The sequence below is a fragment of the Octopus sinensis genome, linkage group LG24 (genome assembly GCF_006345805.1).
Source record: "Octopus sinensis linkage group LG24, ASM634580v1, whole genome shotgun sequence".
In the NCBI taxonomy this organism is placed as follows: domain Eukaryota; kingdom Metazoa; phylum Mollusca; class Cephalopoda; order Octopoda; family Octopodidae; genus Octopus; species Octopus sinensis.
The window spans coordinates 2,842,577-2,857,723 of NC_043020.1; the positions used below are offsets into that span (position 1 = coordinate 2,842,577).

The 15,147-nt window shown below is 37.0% G+C and overlaps 1 protein-coding gene across 3 annotated transcripts in view; it reads right to left on the reverse strand.

Moving 5' to 3' along the window:
• Window positions 1–15,147, reverse strand: part of LOC115223843 (fibulin-1) — an 80,767-nt gene that overhangs the window by 13,057 nt on the left and 52,563 nt on the right. For all 3 annotated transcript variants that reach the window (XM_036513008.1, XM_029794526.2, XM_029794527.2), the window contains 5 exons: window positions 14,124–14,249; window positions 12,927–13,055; window positions 11,599–11,718; window positions 10,969–11,091; window positions 7,736–7,877 (listed from right to left, as the gene is read on the reverse strand). In XM_036513008.1, coding sequence (XP_036368901.1) covers window positions 7,736–7,877; window positions 10,969–11,091; window positions 11,599–11,718; window positions 12,927–13,055; window positions 14,124–14,249 — 640 coding nt within the window. The remainder of the gene's footprint in view (window positions 1–7,735; window positions 7,878–10,968; window positions 11,092–11,598; window positions 11,719–12,926; window positions 13,056–14,123; window positions 14,250–15,147) is intronic.

Genomic DNA, 15,147 nt, shown 5'->3' on the forward strand with positions numbered 1-15,147 from the left:
TTACTGTGAAGCACTGCAGTTGACCGCAGCATTAAAAACCAACTGATTATGAAACTCCAGGGGAACTCTGCAAGCTGTATTTATTAGACAACTTACTTAGGAGGGAAGTAACATTTTCGATTCTGATACAGAGTAGTGAAAATTCTTTTGTCCTCTAACATGGGGCAATCTTTCCAGTGCTGATGCAAGAACCAAATGCACGTAATGCACACTGAAGGACATAACATAACTGCAAAGTTGGCTGGTTTCTCTGCTGCTGTTTGTGCTAGGCAGGGAATTGGCTGAAGGCAAGCGCACACAAGGTGGGCAGAAAATGTGCTTCAAAGATACACTCAGAGCCTCACTGAAGTGTTTTCAGATAAACCCTGGCATCTGGGAAATGCAGGCACAGGAACACCCTGCCTGGCATAGCTGCACCAACAGAGGTGCCACCTCCTACTAACAGAATAGGATCGTAGGAGCACAAAGAGAACGTGAACTGTGCAAGTCCAGAGCCAAGTCCTTGCCTTGATTCCCAGCAGACCACCACTGTTTGATCTGCAGCAGAACCCCTTCTGAGCATGCATTGAATTGATTGACCACAGCCGAACACACCGTGTCCCATCTTCTTCTCCTGTGTGATGTTCTTGTTCATTATTGACAGCAATGGATGAACATAATGGATGTGCCAGAGGATGCTGACTCTGATGACTAACAAGAAACTGTAAAACCCACCAAACCCTTAGTAAAACAAATGCAAAATGATGATGATGATAAGGATGATGATGATGATGTAAAGATATATATATATATATATGAGAAAATAAGTTTCTGAAAATATGGAAAAAGAGTCAACCTTGAATTTCACAGAGGTTAACTTTGCCTTTCATCTGTTTGGGTTTGGTAAAATAAGTACCAGTAAAGTTCTGGGGTTCATATAATTGATTTGCTCTCCCCATCCCCCAAATTTCAGCCCATGCGCCTTTAGTAGAAAGGATTATTATTATTATTATCATCATTATTATTATTATTATTATTTAAGGCTGCAAGCTAGCAGAATTGTCAACATGCTGGACAAAATACTTAATGGCATTTCGTCTGCCTTTACGTTCTGGGTTCAAATATTGCCATGGTCAACTTTGCCTTTCCTCTTTTTGGGGTCAATAAATTAAGTACCAGTTGCGTAGTGGGGTCAATTTAATCGACTGGTCCCCCCCACTCCCCAAATATTTGGGGCCTTGTGCCTTGTGCCTAGAGTAGAAAAGATTATTATTATTATTTAAGGTGGCGAGCTAGCAGAATTGTTAGCACACTGGGCAAAATGCTTGGTGGTATTTCGCCTGTCTACATTCTGAGTTCAAATTCCACCGAGGTTGATTTTGCCTTTCGGTGACGATAAATTAAGTACCAGTGAAACACTGGGGTCGATGTAATCGACTTATCCCCTCTCCCAAAAATGGCTGCCCTTGTGGCAAAATTTGAAACCATTATTATTATTATTATTATTATTATTTAAGGCAGTGAGCCAGCAGAATCATTGGCCCTCTGGGCAAAATGCTTCACAGCATTTCATCCATCTTTAGGTTCTGAGTTCATATTCTGATGAGGTCGACTTTGCCTTTCCTCCTTTCGGGGTTGATAAAATAAGTACCAGTTGCACCCTGTAATCGACTAACCCCCTCCCACAAAGTTCCAGGCCTTGTGCCTATAGTAGAAAGGACTACTACTATTATTATTATAGTTATAATCAAAACAAACTTTAAAACATTTTAAAATTTCATTTGAAAAAGCGAATTTTTCATACACAGGTGACTCACAAGTTGGGCAAATTCTCTTATAACATTAAAATGACTTTTATTCCTGAATTATAGTTTAATGAAAAGCACCACCCTAAATGCTTTATAGTGCATCATTTTTGTCTAATAGGTTCCTGATTCAGTTCCACTGAAGGTGTTAAAGTCAATTGTATTAGGCAATAAACAAATTTAACCTTCCAGTATTTTATTAGTGATTGCACACCTGATCTCATTTAGTAATCATACACCTGGTCTCACCTGGCAGTAACACATCATGCTTGAACTGGTAATCATATATACAGCCCTCTCATTTAGGGGCTCACACATCTCATCATACCTTATAGTCTCACATCTAATAAGTACACAGCCAGTCTCACTTTGATGACCACATACTTAGTCTCACCTGGATGGTCACAGCTTGAATGACCTTGACCATGGGCCTACTGGATTAAGGCTGTTCCTGGCTTAAACAACAATAACCACAACTTCAGATCAATGATATCAAAAGCTCTACTTCAACATCATACAAATCCTTTTGCCACTAAATAGAGGAACATCATCTGGCTCCCTTTTTAAAGGCAGGAGGTGAAGCAATCCACATGATAGAATTGGCCAATAGGTGGATTCCTCCTACCTATGGCAACAGAACCCCACAACACAGCAATGCTCAGACACTGTATGTGTGCTTACAATACAATTTCACTACTTTTCACGCATCTCATATATTTCCACCTGGCAGCACTTCTTTCCTGTTCTCTTCTCAAACTGACGGTGTCCCTTAGTACTACTCCCTGGTTAAAGACTTCTGCAAATTATTCATAGTATTTGTCAGCTTAAAAGTCTTCTGAAACAGTCCAACTAATTGGTCCTTATTTGATGCTCAGAGTTTGCCCCCAAATGTCATTGCTCTTACCCACAAATAGATTTCTATATATTGCTAATATAGAACTTCCATTATGCACACCGTCCAGCTGATTGGGGACGGTGAAGGCACCCAATCTGGGACTGCAACCTTAGAGATGAGAGGCAGCAAATTGTGTCTTACAAATAGGGGTCACACCTGCTCAACATCCAAGAAATCTGCAGGTGGAACAGTCTCATTACATGCCTGTGCATTAGCAGTCATGGCATGCAAAGTCTGACTACCAGAGGGTGCTGCAACAGATGGACTTCCTGACCAGTGGAACATGTCTTTTCCAGAGGAAGCAGAAAAGTACCATCATCATCATTACTACTAGCATCATCATTGCCATTGTCATGCTAATAATATACACAAAAATGAAATATATTTAAATATAGCAAAATACGTCTTTTTATGAAATTCCTCAAATACAAATATAGCCATAAATAGGGGTCATAATATTGGGGCACAATTTCCTTAGATATGGGATAAAAATAATTCTTGCTGGTAAGTGTAAAGCTCCAAATTTTATGGTTAAAATTTGACTGGACTCTCTGGTGTCATGATATTATAACTGTCTGGTCTATTGTAGATGCATGGTTGAATTCCCACTTCTTGTCATTTGTCCCCTTAGCACTCAAATCATCCTGTCAAATGTAATATTTATTTATTCACATTGTTTTTTAATTAATCATGCATAGCTTTGAGATTTCGATGATGGGATTGTCTATTTTTAGAACGACATTGTAGGGTAAATGTGAGAGGCTGGATCTGGTGGATTTAAATATAAAACAGGTAGAATATTTGGGCCAGATATGCTTGATTTAAAGGGTTAAGGGGAATTCTTATATATATATATATTATGAGCTATTATTTCTAGGTTCATTTGTACTTGAATAACTTTGTAAAAAGACTTATTTTCTAATTTCTCAATGCTTCAAAAATATGGTCTAAAAAACAAACATAACTATAACAATTTTTGTATCATAACAATGAGTAAACTATTTATATCTGATCTTTATGGTTTCTATTCAAATGTACTTTTAATTGAGGATAATAAATTCCTCAACGTGGAATGACATTTAAAATCAAAATGAAAAAGACTATAAAAAAAAGAAAAACTACCATGTAGACTGTTATTGAAGAAAACAATATTTTGTTTAAACTACATGGCTGACATTGGACAAATAATTATGGCATGTTTGCATGCCTACATTCATACATACATGCACACATACAAATATAGATATATGTGTGTGTGTATATATATATATGCACACACACATATATATATATACACACACGTATATATATACACATATATATATATATGTATGTATATGCACATAAAAACAGGCAGACACACATGCACACACACACACACACAGTGTTATTACTTCCCTCTTAATTTCACTAATTCTTCTGCTGATATATATAACTATCCATTGTCTGTGTTTGGCATATATTTATTTTCTAGTTTTGGCTTACTATAACAACATTCCAAGATAAGGACATACACATGTGTGTGGAATATCTGTGTATGGGTGTCTGTGTGTGTATACAAGAAACAACATTTCTTCCTGTGTTTGTGAGTTTTAATCTTTTTTCGTTAGGTATTTTTATATATTTCTTTTTTTTTTATGTTTAGTTTGGAACAATGGCATTCCTTAGTTCATTAATGCTTCAAGACCTTCTCAGTTGCATCATCAGGATGAGATGATAACATTGGTGCATCAATAATGTCCTTTGTAGTACACCAGAGAGGATCATGGGAATACTGTGATAACTGATAAAATTATCATTTGCTACATCAGAGACATCAGAAACTATCTCGTTAGTGGAGGCATGGCAACACATTATTATACAGTTCGTGGAATAAAACTGAACGGAAAAACATTAATTGCGAATACTATATTATCTTGTATCTTTTACTTGTTTCAGTCATTAGACTATGGCCATGCTGGGGCAATGCCTTGAAGAATTTTTTGTTGAACTAATCAACCCCACTACTTATTATTTTTTGTTAAGCCTAATTCTTATTGTTTCAGTCTCTTTTGCTGAACCACTAAGTTATGGGGACATAAACACACCAACACGAGCTTTTATCTTTTACATATTTCTGTCATTAGATTGCGGCCATGCTGGGGCACTGCCTTGAAGAATTTTTTGTCGAATTAATCAACCTCATTACTTACTATTTTTTGTTGAGCCTGATACTTATTCTTTCTGTCTTTTTTGCTGAACTGCTAAGTTATAGGGACATAAACACACCAACACTGGTTGTCAAGTGGAGGGGGTGGGGGACAAACACAAACACAAAGACACACACACACACACATGTATGTATATAGAGACGACAGGCTTCTTTCAGTTTCCATCTACCAAATCCACTGATAAGGCTTTGGTCAGCCCGAGGCTATAGTAGAAGACACTTGCCCAAGGTGCCATGCAGTGGGACTGAACCTTGAACCATGTGGTTGGTAAGCAAGCTACTTACCACACAACATGCTTGCCCCCAAAAGGATTAGATTTTTTTTATATAGATATTTTTTTGTGTATGAAAGTCAATATGAATGTATGTGCAAATGAGTTTGTATATAGGGACTAGCTTGTGCTTTGGCCATTCTGGTGGTTGGCTTAAGATTTGTGAATGTGACATAGTTCTTGAGTTTATACAAAAGGACTGACAAACATAGGAAGTAGAAAGGGGATAAGATTTGGGGGAGGGAATCAGAGAAGGCAGGGCAATGGGTGGGTGCGAAGAGAGAAGAGATAGCAGGTGGGTGGAAGAAGGGGAAGGAAACTTTGTGGGGTTTTTGAAATTTATGGCAGTAGAATTTCATAAGGACTGACACAGTTACTGTTGAGGTATTCTTTCTGTAGGTCTTTTAATTAGAGTCACCCCCATAACCAAAATCTCCATCACCATCACCACCACCACCACTGCCACAGCAACAAACATTACCACTGCCAATACCACCTGCACTATTATTACCACTACTACCAAACCATTATAATCATCATCATCATCACCTTCACCACTATACCATCACCATCATCATCACCACAACCACCACTGCTATTATCATCCCTATTACTACCAATATTATCACCACTACAACCATCACCATTATCATCACCACTACCATCTGTACAATCATTTCTAGGTCAACCTAGAATTAGAAGAGAAACTTGCCAGATAGAAACTGTGTGGAAGCCTTTCACCTAAAGACACAAACAGTGAAATGTCTTTAAATCAACAAAACTATATTATACAATTATATTTCTTTTATTTAGGTATCATTTTGTGTGTGTTGGGGGAATTTGACTGTTATTTCTAGTAGGTCAGACGACCACATAGAGGCTCCTTTTGGGTTTGTGTTGAACCCCACTAGAGGAACTCATCAGTCAAGTTGTGGCCTTTAATTCGTGAGACAGATTATCTGTCACCCTAACAACATGTACAATCCATTATTTACATTATTTACATTTGACGGATATTTGTCCTCATCTTGTTTGTTGTTAACACAACATTTCGGCTGATATACCCTCCAGCTACTAACCCCAAGATTCTGAGTTCGATTCCCAGCAGTGACCTGAACAATAACAATAATAATAATAATAATAACATCAAAAATACCTTAGGAATGAGAACCCAGGTTCGAAATTTCCCCAAGACACCTGAAGAAGGTTGGAGGGTATTATCAGCTGAAATGTTGTGTTAACAACAAACAAGATGAGGACAAATATCCGTTGAATATAAATAATGTACATAATTCCTCATCTCTTAAATATAGAATTGTATTATGTATAATCTATTTAGCTGTATGTGTCAATAGGTGAAAGGCTTCCCCACAGTTTCCGTCTGGCAAGTTTCACTTAACAATTCCAGGTTAACCTAAAGCTAATGAACAACACCTATGGTCAAGGTGCCACATGTTGAGGTTGAACCCAGAACTGTGTGACTGAGAACTGAACATGGAAGCAATAGTATGTATGTGTTATGTGTGCAGAACAAAATATACAGCTAATTGTTACAAACCAAATGTGTGTGTATACTCTTTTACTTGTTTCAGTCATTTGACTGCAGCCATCATTTGACTGCAGCCATGCTGGAGCACCGCCTTTAGTCGAACAAATCGACCCCAGGACTTATTCTTTGTAAGCCCAGTACTTATTCTATCGGTCTCTTTTTGCCGAACCACTAAGTGACGGGGATGTAAACACATCAGCATCGGTTGTCAAGCAATGCTAGGGGGACAAACACAGACACACACACACATACATATATATATATATATATATATATATATATATACGACAGGCTTCTTTCAGTTTCCGTCTACCAAATCCACTCACAAGGCATTGGTCGGCCCGAGGCTATAGCAGAAGACACTTGCCCAAGATGCCACACAGTGGGACTGGACCCAGAACCATGTGGTTGGTTAGCAAGCTACTTACCACACAGCCACTCCCGCGCCTATCTTGTTTGTTGTATATATATTTTAAAACCATATTACCTGTGCTGTGTTATCTATTAAACTATATTTTCAAATTTGGGATTATCAAGCCTTTAGCACTCAGATTATTCAATCAAATGTAAAGCTTTTCATTCATATTGCTTTTAATTAATCATGCATTATTTTGTAGCTTTGAAATTTTGATGATGTGGTTGTATATTTTATAATGGCATTGAAGGGTAAGTGTGATAGGCTAGATCTGGTTGGTTAGAACATAATACGGGCAGCATATCTGGGCTGGATATGGCTGGGTTAAGTATTAAACTATATTACCAACATTGTATGCTATGTGTACAGAGCGAAACATATGGCCAAGTGTTACAAACCATTTTTATCTAATTTAATGCAATGTGTGTGTGTATGTTCGCATGTTTATGAGTGTACATTTATGTGTGTGTGATGGGTCTTCTCTCTGGGCGCGTGTGTGTGTGTGTGTTTATGTATGAACTCATGTGGTTGTGCTTATTCATTACTATGCCCTTAATGACAAAGGGTCTGATTAACTTCAACAGGCTCAGGAAATAAAGGAAGACGCTTACCTATTACCAGGGTTACCATAGGCTGATTTCTTGTAGGCGCTCGGACATTGCACGACAGGGCATTTATGACTGCCACGAGTGTTCACACAGATGGCATCATAGTTACGGCAGATTCCAGGATTTTCTGAACATTCATCAACGTCTTTAAGGAAGAAATGAACAAAATGACAAAAATATTGACTATGTTGATAATGTGTGTGTGTGTGTGTGTGTGAAGGCACGTCGCTCAGGGGTTAGAGTGCCAGGCTCACAATCTTGAGGTAGTGAGTTCAATTCTTGGACTGGGCTATGTGTTGTGTTCTTGAGCAAGACACTTTATTTCATGTTGCTCAAGTTCACTCAGCTGTAGAAATGAGTTATGATATCACTGGTGACCACGAGTGATTGCTAGTCTTCCACAAACAACCTTACCTGGACTTGTGTGTCTTGGAGGGAATTTTCTAGAAGCAATCTCATGGTCAGTCATGACTGAAGGAGGTCTTTACCCTTTTTGTTATATACATAATTATAATTAGGGTTCAGCTAACTGCTTCACCACATACCGAAATTAGAAATAGGAGATATAAGGATAGTAGCAGAAAAGGGATTTTTAACTCCTATTTCTAATTTCGGTATGTGGTTAAGCAGTTAGCTGAACCCTAATTATAATTATGTGGATAATTTTACAATTGCACCTATAAGGGTTATTTTAACATACCGATCTACTTGGTTAAATTGTTAACTAATTAATTTAATTAATAAATTTTACCCTTCTATTATTAATTTATATATATATATATATTATATATATATATATATGTGCGTGTGTGTGTGTGTGTGTGTGTGTAATTGATAATGACAAGTAGTATTAATATTAAAAAGCAATGTATATATATGTATGTATGTATGTATGTATATATATATATATATATATATATATATTATATATATATATGTATATATATATATGTGTGTGTGTGTATATATGTATATATATATATATATGCGTGTATATATATACATATATATATGTGTATATATATATGTGTGTATATATATATATATATATATATATATATATATGTATGTATGTATGTATTATATATGTATATATATATAGCCAGGACTCAGAACTGAATCTACATTTTTCTACGACTTCCTTTCCTATTGTTCTTGACTTTTGCACTTAGAAATTTCGGGGAGTCAACTTTCACTGGTAAGGGCCGTTTCAATTAAAATTTTTCAATTATTTTTCTTATGCCATTTATTTGGTACATATAAATCATCACATGTGTGTGTGTGTTTGTGCCCACGCACACACACACACACACAGACATATATATATATATACATATATATATGAAGACATTGCACAATGTTGAATAGTGGTGAGAAGTAATGATATCAAGGAGGTAAAGGAGTATGTTTATCTAGGGCACACAATGAACATGTGCTGAGATATGGATGCTGAAATCTCAAAGGAAATAAGGGTAGGAGAGAAGGCGTTTAACCGAATAAAGGATGTGTGCCAAACGAAGAGAGACAATGCCATATTTACCAGACTCTTCAATAGCACCATCCTTTTATATGCAAAAGGAGACATGGGCTACTGCAAAGAGGATAGAATGTTTGTTGGCTGTGACACACAGAGTCATGGAAAGATCTGTGCTTAGAAGACCATTATGGGGGCATATTGAAAATGTGATTGCTGAAGCATGAAACAGAGTGAACAGTGTGATGACAGAGTACTGAAAGCACAAGTTCCACTGGGCCAGATGTGTCACAAGGTTCAACAGGAGGATCCATGCAGTTGCTGAGTGGTATCCAAGAGATTGGAAAAGGCCCCTTGGAAGACCTCCATCGTGATGGGAAGATGATCTGGTTGAGTAGTTTGTGTCAAGATGGAAGAGAATAGTGCAATCAAGACAGAATTGTAAGTGCATAGTGACCAGTGGTGTACAACACAGCATCTAATGATCTAGTCGATACTATACTGTACTATATATAGTATATTATATATGTAATGAAAACAGATGATGGATGGGTTATTTGGCATTGCTATTAAAACGTTTGTTTTGTTAAGAATCTTTATTGTGACATAAGCATAGTACAGTGATGTATGGAGTATGCACATCCGTAAAATTATGAAATATGTGAAGGAGTGGCTGTGTGGTAAGTAGCTTGCTTACCAACCACATGCTTCCGGGTTCAGTCCCATTGTGTGGCACCTTGGGCATGTGTCTTCTACTATAGCTTCGAGCCCAAAGCCTTGTGAGTGGATTTGGTTGAGGGAAACTGAAAGAAGCCTGTCGTATATATGTGTGTGTGTGTGTATATATATATATATATATATATATATATATATATATATATATATATATATATATATATATATATGTATGTATGTATGTGTGTGTTTGTCTCCCCACCATCACTTGACAACTGACGCTGGTGTGTTTACATCCCCGTAACTTAGCGGTTTGGCAAAAAGAGACTGATAGAATATGTACTAGGCTTCCAAAGTATATGTCCTGGGGGTTGATTTGCTCGACTAAAGGCGGTGCTCCAGCATGGCCACAGTCAAATGACTGAAACAAAAGAGTATGTCATGCAACTCTCAGCTCGTCAGGCAACCACATGAACAAACGAGGAGTGACATTTTAATTAATCAACAGCTCGTCATACAGGTGGCGAGCTGGCAGAATCGTTAGCACGCCGGGCGAAATGCGTAGCCGTATTTCGTCTGTTGTTACGTTGTGAGTTCAAATTCCGCCGAGGTCGACTTTACCTTTCATCCTTTCGGGGTCGATTAAATAAGTACCAGTTACGCACTGGGGTCAATATAATCGACTTAATCCGTTTGTCCCCTCTGTGTTTAGCCCCTTGTGGGTAGTAAGGAAATAGGTATTTCGTCTGCCGTTACGTTCTGAGTTCAAATTCCGCCGAGGTCGACTTTGCCTTTCATCCTTTCAGGGTCGATTAAATAAGTACCAGTTACGCACTGGGGTCAATATAATCGACTTAATCCGTTTGTCCCCTCTGTGTTTAGCCCCTTGTGAGTAGTAAAGAAATAGGTTGTATGTCTGTGTGCACATATGTATGTGTGAGTGTGTGTGTGAGTGTGTATAAACGTGTGTGCACGTATGTGTCGAAACGCATGGTCATGCAATCATTAAGGCATTTAACGGTTAGAGAAATGCAATCGTTCTCTATAACAAGAAGAACAATACATTTCCGCAATCCGATATACTTACCAAAGCATGAGACCTGGTCAGCTGCCATCCTGAATCCCTGCGGACAACTACAACGGAAGGAACCAGGAAGGTTCTCACATTCATAGGAACACCGTTTGTAAATTCCATTACATTCATCAATATCTGAAACAAGGAAGAGCAGCATTTACCAAAATAGCTTCTGTTATTATTATTATTATTTTTTTTTTCCTAAGATGGCAAGCAAGCAAAATCGTTATGGCTTAGCAGTATTTCTTTCAGCTCTTTAAATTCTGAGTTCAAATTCTGCCAAGGTCCACTTTGCCCTTTATCCTTTCAGGGTTAGATAAAAAAAAAATAGCAGGGTGCATGAAATTGACTTATTCCCTCCCCTAAAATTATTGGTCATATGTCAAAAGTTGAAACCATTTTATAATTGTTATTATTATTATTATTATTGTTATTATTATTATTATTATTATCAAGTGAGAGAGCAGTGCATGCCATCAAAGTGACACTGGGGTAAAACATACGAAGCCCAGTTTACCTTTTTTCAGACATATGATGGATCACCAAGTAGAAAAAAAAACGAATTAATTTATCTGATAACTCCATAGTTTGCACTAAAATGGTTCCCAAATCTTAGTCTATGGTATAAAGAAATTTACAAACCTTGGCAAGTCCTTTTGTCAGGGTTCAGTTTGAAGCCCGGTCGACAGTTACAGCGGAAAGATCCCTGTGTGTTGGAACAGTAGTGTTCACATTGGCCTCCATTTTCACATTCATTAATATCTATGCGAAAATGAGGGAAAAAAAGAAAACAGAAGCAATATTATTTTGATGGTATCAGACATTGTTTACCCAATTTTGTGTTCAGCTATTTGTATGTTGTAATAACTTGTTAAATCTTTGGTGGGAGAAGGAATGTATTTAATCCTTTAAACTGTAAAATTAAATTTTGTTATTATCTGCCAAAAAATCTCAACAGAAGATAGTTTCAAATGTGACCTTCCCCAACAAAAGATACATTGGTTTACAAAACTACTTTCCACAGTTAAGGGTCCTTAAAATCCTTAAATCCTTAAAAATGTTTTAGCCCGAAGGCCGTGGCCATGCTGGGGCACCACCGCTGGAAAATGAAGTTTTGAGTGGAAATACCTGCTTTCTGCAGTAAAATGGTTAATGTCCACATATCAGGTTGAAATACCTGTGTATATGATATGTATGCAAATGTGAAATGGTATTAGCTCTCAGGGTGTCTTTCTATGAATTATAAGATTTAGTACATAGATGTTAAGGATCGTGGAAGACACTTAACCATTTAGTACCAATCTCAGTTTTCCAGTATGATCTAACCTCATGTCAATTCCAATTTCTCCAACATATTTCTTGAACTTGGTTGTTAGTGCTCCGAGTGTCCCTACGACTACTGGTATGACAGCTACTCTCTTTATTGCCCACATTCATGCAATTTTGCCTTTTAGTAACTACTATTATTATTATTATTATTATTATTATTATTATTATTATTATTATTATTATTATAGATGACACTTAGTATGCGGTATCGTGAGATTGTTGTTTGAAGGTATTATCTCCTGGGGGCTTTGTACTATTTGTCAAGTCACAATAAGGATCTCAGACAGACAGTACTTTGCGCAACATGCATGAAGTTCCAAGTAATGTCCATTTTTGCAATACACCTAGATTGCGGGTTATTTCTAAAGTCTCCAGATGTTTCTTCAGGTTCTGAAAACTTTTATTATTATCATTATTATCATTATAATTATTTTTAAAGAATAAAATATTTTGAATGACACAACAATGCACATAATACAAACAATACAAGCAATGGAACTGTTGTAATTTCATCATCCATAGTCTGATATGATATTTTGGAGTAAAATTCCTTCTTCAGTTATCCCTAGGAATTGATGGAGTCACTGCTGTAATCGGTTTTATAATTTTCATTTTCATTTGTAGTGGTGGTGATGCCTTACCTCTGCAGTGTCGACTGCCAGAATGCATTTCATATCCTTGTTTACATTCACATTTAAAGCTGCCCAGGGTGTTGATGCAGATAGAGTTTCTGGAGCAATATCTATGTTCTCTGTTACATTCGTTGATGTCTGCAATAGGAAAGAATACATTGAATTTAGTTTGTTCTTTAGTATAAGGTACAGGCATAGCTGTTGTAGTTAAGAACACCACTCTGCAACCAACTGGTTCTGGTCCAAGAGGGAGTGACAATTAAGATAACTGACATAAAAAAAATTAGAGAGTATTGCTCCAGTATAGCCACAGTTCAGTGACTGAAATCAGTAAAAATGAAATTTTTTAAAAATGGGGCGAGACTGTGTGGTAAGAAGTTTGCTTCCCAACCACAGGGTTCTGGGTTCAGTTCCACTGCATGGCAGCTTGGGCAATTGTCTTCAACTATAGCTTCAGGCCAACCAAAGCCTTGTGAGTAGATTTGGTTGATGGAAACTGAAAGAAGACTGTTGTATATATATATATGTATATATATCTGTGTGTGTCTTTGTGTCTGTGTTTCTCTCCCTCCACCGTTTGATAACCAGTGTTAAAGTACTTAGACACCTTTGATGAGAACCACAGTGGTTTAGCAGACTAAGACAAATGCAGTGACCAGCAAGTGGTACATTGAAGTGGCCTTCATAGGGAATTGCCTTAAAGGGCTGGAGTGCTTTACCTGCCCTGAATTTGCCAGAAGGATATCAAAGGGGGTATTGGAGCACCTGAGGGAGTCAACTCTTTAGTTTTCTGTTGAGGTTGACTCTTGCAGTCTTTTCCTTTCCCTAGGCACTCGCAAGGCAGTAAGGCTCTGCCCAAATGAGCATTAACCCTTTAATGTTTAACCAGTCATATCTGGCCAAAATATCCCACCTGTTTTAGGTATTATACCAGTCAGATCCAGTCTCTCACACCTACCCTAAATATCTTTCTAAAAATAAGCAATCACATTATTGAAATCTCAGTTACAAGATAATGCATGATAATTCAAAGTAATGTGAATAAAGATGCCTTATATTTCACAGAGGAATCTGAATGCTAAAGAATTAAATAAATTTGAAAGATCGAACTGGCCACAACAAAATAATCAAAATAAAAATGTTACAAATAAAATTGTTCACAATTAGATTTAATGTAAAGAAGAAAAAGCAAAAAGATGTGTAAACCTTCACAATATCCAGATGCAAGTTTTATGAAACCAGTTTTACAGTCACAAGTAAAGCTGCCTGGAGTGTTCCGGCACATTTGGTTGTGACGGCACGTGTGGTTGCCTGCACTGCATTCATCAATGTCTGAAAAGAAAAAACAAAAAGAATTGGTTCATTAACTCTTTGAATATGTTGTCTACAATGATGATGATGTATATTAATGATTATATACATTATATACAACACTGGTAAATGAAGCTGGGATTGCTTTATATACAAATAAATATGATAAATGCTCATGCAGAGAAAAATCAAAATGTCCTTTGATGCATCACTGTATGAGTACAAAGTTTGTGTATAAATGTACCGTGCACACAAGAGGAGGGCTGTATGTTTACATTGGGCAGATGGCTGATTCATTTAAGAATGATTATCGTAACAATGTTGCCAGCTTTAAGGCAATCAAAAAGAGACATTCAACATCTTTGGCAGATTTTGTATGGCGACTGAAGGAGGATAAATTGAAGTACAAAATTAATTGATCCATAATAAGGCACGCAAAACCATACAATATAATTTCCAGGAAATGCTGTCTCTGCTCCAAGGAATCCCTGTCTGTTCTATGGACTAACGAGAAGATCATTAATAGAATTTCTGAACGACTCCTGAGATGCCTAGATGCATATAAGTGTACTTTCGCACAATGCAGTGGGAGTGAATTTTGAGTAACCGTTAACATAATTTAATTTAATTTATTTTAAGGTGTGGATGACTTAAGTTTACTTTTAACCTCCCCGTTCTTACAAACACCAAGTAGATAGGTAATTCGCTTCGTGATCATGAGTGCACTAAAAACCTCACGTTTGCGTATGCTCACATTTCTGCGGATGCTTGTATGCACCCTGCAGCTTACCCGAGGGTGGTGTTAATACATCCATATTTGTTAACGGTTATCTTTAATACTTCTCTCATTCGATTGCATGTTCGTTTCTCTTTTTTTTTCATTTGTGATTTTATTTTTGATCTTCTTTATAAATGAAGA